Source organism: Macaca mulatta, chromosome 16 (assembly GCF_049350105.2).
Source record: "Macaca mulatta isolate MMU2019108-1 chromosome 16, T2T-MMU8v2.0, whole genome shotgun sequence".
Lineage (NCBI taxonomy): Eukaryota > Metazoa > Chordata > Mammalia > Primates > Cercopithecidae > Macaca > Macaca mulatta.
Window position 1 is genome coordinate 17,731,691 of NC_133421.1, and position 6,414 is coordinate 17,738,104.

At 48.6% G+C, this 6,414-nt stretch overlaps 1 protein-coding gene across 2 annotated transcripts; it reads right to left on the minus strand.

The window, feature by feature from the left end:
- Window positions 1-1,955: 1,955 nt before the first annotated feature.
- Window positions 1,956-3,653, minus strand: UBB (ubiquitin B). 2 transcript variants are annotated; one of them, NM_001194808.1, is given in 3 exon segments: window positions 1,956-2,842; window positions 3,088-3,098; window positions 3,238-3,279. In NM_001194808.1, a coding segment is annotated over 1 exon segment (690 nt). In that variant the 5' UTR covers window positions 2,837-2,842; window positions 3,088-3,098; window positions 3,238-3,279; the 3' UTR covers window positions 1,956-2,146.
- Window positions 3,654-6,414: the final 2,761 nt, after the last annotated feature.

Consider the following 6,414-nt stretch of genomic DNA (forward strand, 5'->3'; position numbering starts at 1 on the left):
GCATTCCTTTCCCCAGGGTATAGGACAGAACCCTCTCTGAAATGGGGGTCTTAGGACTCACAGAAAGGTAGGGGAAGATTAGGAGTCCTGTCTTAGGGAAGGTAAAAGGGCACAAGTTAGGTGAGTTTCCTGTGGCCTCACACACCCAACATGACTATAACAAGGGCTATAGAAGTTATGAGACAGGAACTGTGGGCAAAGAACGGTAAAACCAGAGTGACTAAGGCAGATTACCTAAAATTATGCGTGAAACCATTCTCAGGTACACCATGAATATCAAAGGCGTATTTATAGATACGCTATTCCTGCATTTGTGTAATATACCCATGGGTACTTTTTGCATGCCAAACCACTAACTAGAGATTAACTGGCCAGTGATTTAAAGTCCTAAGTATGCGCTTAAACCATGCCAGTTTTAGTACCAGAAAATGTTATTTCTCTACTATAAACCTGAAAAAACCAAACAGGGCTCCCCACAACCACTCCCAATTTTGTGCCAAAAATCACATTTACTGAAGTTATATTACAGAAGATAGTGAAGGGGGAGGATTGAGAACTTCCTTAGTACACCCTTACTCCCTCAAATATTTTCTATTAGCACTGTGCATGTATTACTGCCTGGTATCCATTGGCATAGAAGCCTAAGAACTGCTTATGTTGCCAGACTGAGACAAGGATAAGCATTTTTACCAAATACAGGTAAAATCTCATTTGTTGTTGCAATCTTTTCACAATAAAGTTAAGCTGTTAGTCCTTAAGAACAGTGTGGCCAGGTGTGGTGGCTCATGCCTATAATCCAGGCACTTTGGGAGGCCAAGGTGGGCGGATCACTTGAAGCCAGAAGTCTGAGACCAACCTGGTCAACATGGTAAAACCCCATCTCTACTGAAAATACACAAATTAGCTGGTGTGCCCCTGTAGTCCCCAGCTATGTGGGGGGCTGAGGCACGCGAACTGCTTGAACCTGGGAGGTGGAGGTTGCAGTGAGCCGAGATCGCACCATTGCACTCCAGTCTGGGGCAAGAGTAAGATTGTGAGTTTAAAAAAAAGTGTGAGGAACCACTCTAATTTGTCACCTAATTCATCAAATCAGGAAGATTGTCTTAGATCAGGATACCGTTTTAAACATTAAGTACCTGCAAGCCATCTTTCTCCACAGCCAGTCTTCTTCCATACTCTGATTAGCTGCTTTCTTGGCTCATCAGTTAAAACATACACAGCAGAGACATTAATGGTCCCGTATTACTACCCAGGTTAAACACTTTGCTGTAATACACTACAGAGCAATAAACACACAACCGATAGTCACTCAGTAATTGCAGAATTGAAAGCAGTTACCACTATTCAAGCAGCGTCAAAACTTTATTTCTCCGGCCATCTTTGATTAGGTCTAGGCAAGCACATTTGCTTTCCTTCAATGTAAAGAAAATGCCTGCAATCACTTGAGCCCAGGAATGATAGTGAGCTATCAATGTACCACCGTACACCAGTCTGGACTACAGAGCAAGACCCTCTTTTAAAAAAAGCCTGCCTATCCAACTTTTTGAGATGGAGTGTTGCTCTGTCACCAGGCTGGGGTGCAGTGGCACGAGCTCGGCTCACTACAACCTCTGCCTCCCAGGTTCAAGTGATTCTCCTGCCTCAGCCTCCCAAGTAGCTGGAACTACAGGAACGCGACACCACGCCCAGCTAATTTTTTTAAGTAGACAGGGTTTCACCATCTTAGCCAGGATAGTCTCGATTTCGTGATGCGCCCGCCTCGGCCTCCCAACAGACTTTAAATTCGAGCTTCAGAAAGTTCGCCATTAATCCAGGATCCTAACTTGTAATGACTTACAGCAAAGAAAGCTCTTACCCCTCAGCTCACCCAACTCTAGAGTCAAGTGACTTCACTTTGGGCACAATACCAATCTCAAAATTAAATCCCTCCCCCTCGACATTTTCACTAGTTTTAAGTGTACCCACACATCACTACAGAATTTCATGACAAAACACCAAGTATGCTACCATGCAACGAAACCTTTATTAACATTTTGAACAGGTTCAGCTATTACTGAAACTTGTAATTTCTAAACTTAAGTTGGGGCAAATGGCTATAGTGCAGAGTAATGCCATCACTGGGCACTGCAAACGCAAGACTTAAGAATTAACAGCCACCCCTCAGGCGCAGGACCAGGTGCAGGGTTGACTCCTTCTGGATGTTGTAGTCAGAAAGAGTGCGGCCATCTTCCAGCTGCTTGCCTGCAAAGATGAGCCTCTGCTGGTCGGGGGGGATGCCTTCTTTATCTTGGATCTTGGCCTTCACATTTTCGATGGTGTCACTGGGCTCCACCTCCAGGGTGATGGTCTTGCCGGTCAGGGTTTTCACGAAGATCTGCATACCACCTCTCAGGCGCAGGACCAGGTGCAGGGTCGACTCCTTCTGGATGTTGTAGTCAGAAAGAGTGCGGCCATCTTCCAGCTGCTTGCCTGCAAAGATGAGCCTCTGCTGGTCGGGAGGGATGCCTTCTTTATCCTGGATCTTGGCCTTCACATTTTCGATGGTGTCACTGGGCTCCACTTCCAGGGTGATGGTCTTGCCGGTCAGGGTCTTCACGAAGATCTGCATACCACCTCTCAGGCGCAGGACAAGGTGCAGGGTCGACTCTTTCTGGATGTTGTAGTCAGAAAGAGTGCGGCCATCTTCCAGCTGCTTGCCTGCAAAGATGAGCCTCTGCTGGTCGGGGGGGATGCCTTCCTTATCCTGGATTTTGGCCTTCACATTTTCGATGGTGTCACTGGGCTCCACCTCAAGGGTGATGGTCTTGCCGGTCAGGGTCTTCACGAAGATCTGCATTTTGACCTAGTTTAAAAGTAAAACATAAGCGTGTCATCTCAAGATTATTGTATTTCTTGCTTCAAGAATTCTTGCTTCATCTAATAAGCTTCAAAGTTAGCAACTATTCCTTCAAAATGCCTTAAACACGTTAACATTCCGCAAATCTCCCCTCATTTATACCAGACTAAGTCACTTAATATGAAATTCGTCACTCAAGGTTTCAACGTCAACCGCGGAGAATTCAAAGCACTCTCTAACAAGGCGTCCACAGCTTTCTCCACTAACAGTTCCGGATATTCAAACTCCCCCGACCGAACTCCAATCCGCCTCAAACCTAAGCACAGTGTTAGGTAAACTGAAAACAAAACCGAACCCACAAGACTCGCGAAGTAAAAATCCCATTGAAACACAAGGGGCACCTTTCTTAAGTAAAGGTTTCCAAAAGCCACACAAACTACCTCTTTTCCGCCTTCCCCCGAAGTAAACGCGAGGAAATCGCCGTCGGTTAAGCGTCCTTCAGTTTCCCTCGGCGCGCGCCCGCGCGCGCGGTAACCGCCCTCGCCCCCCTCAGGTCAACAAGGCCCTCTCTCCCAGAAAGGCCCGGCGCCGCGTCACCTCGCCCTCCCCTCCCCCACGCCCTCCCCTCAGCGGCCCACCCAACCCCAAAAAGCCTCCAGCTTGACTTCACCCATTCCCCCCTCTCACGCCACCGGAGGTCGTAATGGCAGCGGGACAGTACCTGTTAGCGGTTACGAAGATGCTGCGAATCACCAATCACGGTCAGCCGCAGGGACACCAAACCAAGCACACCCAACAAAGCCGGCCGCCCCTGAATGCTCCCGTTTGGCGGAGCGCAAATTTATACAACGTGTGTTGCGTTACTTATCACTTCTTACGTAGACGCCGTCTCCGTGCGCCACTGAAAGTAGTTCTCCGCGCCCAAACTCCCGAGACGTAGTTTAGGCTTTTCAACTGAGCCACAAATTCCTCATAGCCGTAAGGAAGGATCCCAACAAATTATGTCCCTTCTTCTCTATGCGCTTCTCTTCCTTCTTTAGGAAAATATAAGAAAATTATAGGGCGGATGAATTCGAGTTAAAGAAACCTTCCTCGAAAGCTCTGGAAACTTCCTTGCAGCGCCGGCACTGATTGGTTAGGTATGCGAAGGCGAGATCGGCGCTGATTGGTGGGGGACGCAGTGACTCTATTGTTGCTGGGCTCCGCCTGGGGTGGTTTAGCGCCGACGTTGCTAAGTAACTGAGTGCGCGTGCGCCGCACGGGCGCGCCTTCCTGAAAGAGGGTATTTCCGGCGGGAGAAGGAGGAGGGTGTTTGTTTTTTTTCCTTTTTTTTTCTTTTTTTTTTTTACTGAGAGGGAGTTTCGCTCTTGTTTCCCAGGCTGGAGTGCAATGGCGCGATCTCGGCTCACCGCAACCTCCGCCTCCCGGGTTCAAGTGATTCTCCTGCCTCAGCCTCCCGAGTAGCTGGGATTACAGGCATGCGCCACCACGTCTGGCTAATTTTTTGTATGTTTAGTAGAGACGGGGTTTCACCATGTTGGACAGGCTGGTCTCGAACTCCGTACCTCAGGTAATCCACCCGCCTCGGCCTCCCAGAGTGGGCCGCCGTGCCTCAGAAGCGGGACGGCATGGCACCTGATGTCGCGACACCTGGTGGTGATTGTGAAGCACAGTTCCCTGTCCCATGTTTTAAAAAACACGCGCCCCTGGTCGGGCGCGGGGGCTCACGCCTGTAATCCCAGCACTCTGGGAGGCCGAGGCGGGTGGATCACGAGGTCAGGAGTTCAAGACCAGCCTGGCCAAGATGGTGAAACCCTATCTCTACTAAAAATGTTTTAAAAATTAGCCTGGCGTGGTGGCAGGCGCCTGTAATCCCAGCTACTTGGGAGGCTGAGGCAGATAATTGCTTGAACCCAGGAGGCAGAGATTGCAGTAAGCCGAGATCGCGCCACTGCACTCCAGCCTGGCGACAGAGCGAGACTCCGTCTCAACAAACAAACAACGCGAGCCCCTCATACACTGGCCAGTTGTTTTTGCTTTTTTGAGACAAAGTCTGGCTCTGTCCCGCATGCTGGAGTGCAGTGGCGTGATCATTGCTCACTGCAGCCTCGACCTCCAGGGTTCAAGTTATCCTCCACCTCAGCCTCCCAAGCAGCTGGGACCACAGGTGTGGAACACGCCTGGCTTTTAAATTTTGTATTTATTTTTTGAGACAGAGACTCGCTCTGTCACCCAACCTGAAGGCCAGTGGCATGATGTGGCTCACTGCAACCTCCGCCTCCCTGATTCAAGCGATTCTCCTGCCTCAGCTTCCTGAGTAGCTGGGATTACAAGTGCTTGCCACCATGCCCGGCTAATTTTTGTATTTTTCAGTACAGGTGGGGTTTCACCATGTTGGTCAGGCTGGTCTTGAACTCCTGACCTCAGGTGATCTGTCTGCCTCGGCCTCCCAAAGTGCTGGGATTACAGGTGTGAGCCACCGTGCCCGGTCTAATTTTTTTGATTTTTTTTTTTTTTGGTAGATCAGAGTCTTGCTATGTTACCCATGCTGTTATTGAACTCTTGGGCTCAAGAGATCTGCCTCCCTCGGGCTCCCAAAGTGCTAGGATTACAGGCATGAACCACCGTGCCTGGCGGACTAGCCATTTTTTATTTTTGTTCATGGTTATTGCAGGGTTGTGGAGCTTTAAATCATGCTTCTGTAGTCAGAGTGCTCTTAATTGTGTTGTCTTAATCCTCATCACGGCCCTAGGACAGTCTGTAAATCTGGAGTTCAGAGTGGGACCCTCGGCAGGGCCCGGGCACCTGTTGCTGAAGCCCCTCACCACCAGGCCCAGAGAGGCGAGGCTAGAGTCCAGGGTGACAGTGGCTGGGCTTCTCTCTGGCTCCTGCAATACCTGCAAATCCAGTCCTTCCCTGTTGTTTCTCCAAACTGGTAAGAAAAAAAAGTGCAGATTAGGGAGCCGAAACCCCATTTCAAGAAACGGTAATTCACCTATAAGAAAGTAGCTGATACTGCTCCCATTGACGTGCTTGTTGTGCAAGGGTGGGGTTAACCAGCTAGGACCAAGTGACGGGTTTCCCTACACCCTGGGTGTGGCCACTCGTCCTGCAAGGAGATAACCCAAGGAGGGTGAGTAAGGCAGATGTGTTTGGATCCTGGTGCCTGGCAGAGTCACGGGGGTGGGGTGGAAGTAAACATGAAATTGCCTGTTTTTCACGTGATACCAACCTTCATAATGTAAGAAGTAGTCTAGAAATGTGCATATTAATACAATTAAGTAAACATCACTTAGAAAGGTCGCTAATTACTAAATTCAACATACCTGATCATAACGTTGGGAAGCTGTCGACAAATGAGCTGGTATATGAGTTAACACCTAGACAGCTTTCAGTTAAATTAAGTAAAACCAGGATCTACTGTCTCCTGACGTGAATAAGCAGGAGATAGAAATAAACAGTTTAATTTTGGAAGTGATTTTGAACGACTTGGGAGGTGGTTTATAAAACGTTTATTTGATTATACAAAGTATGGATTTTCCTTTTTGTTAGCCTAACAGTGATTCTGAAATTTGTTT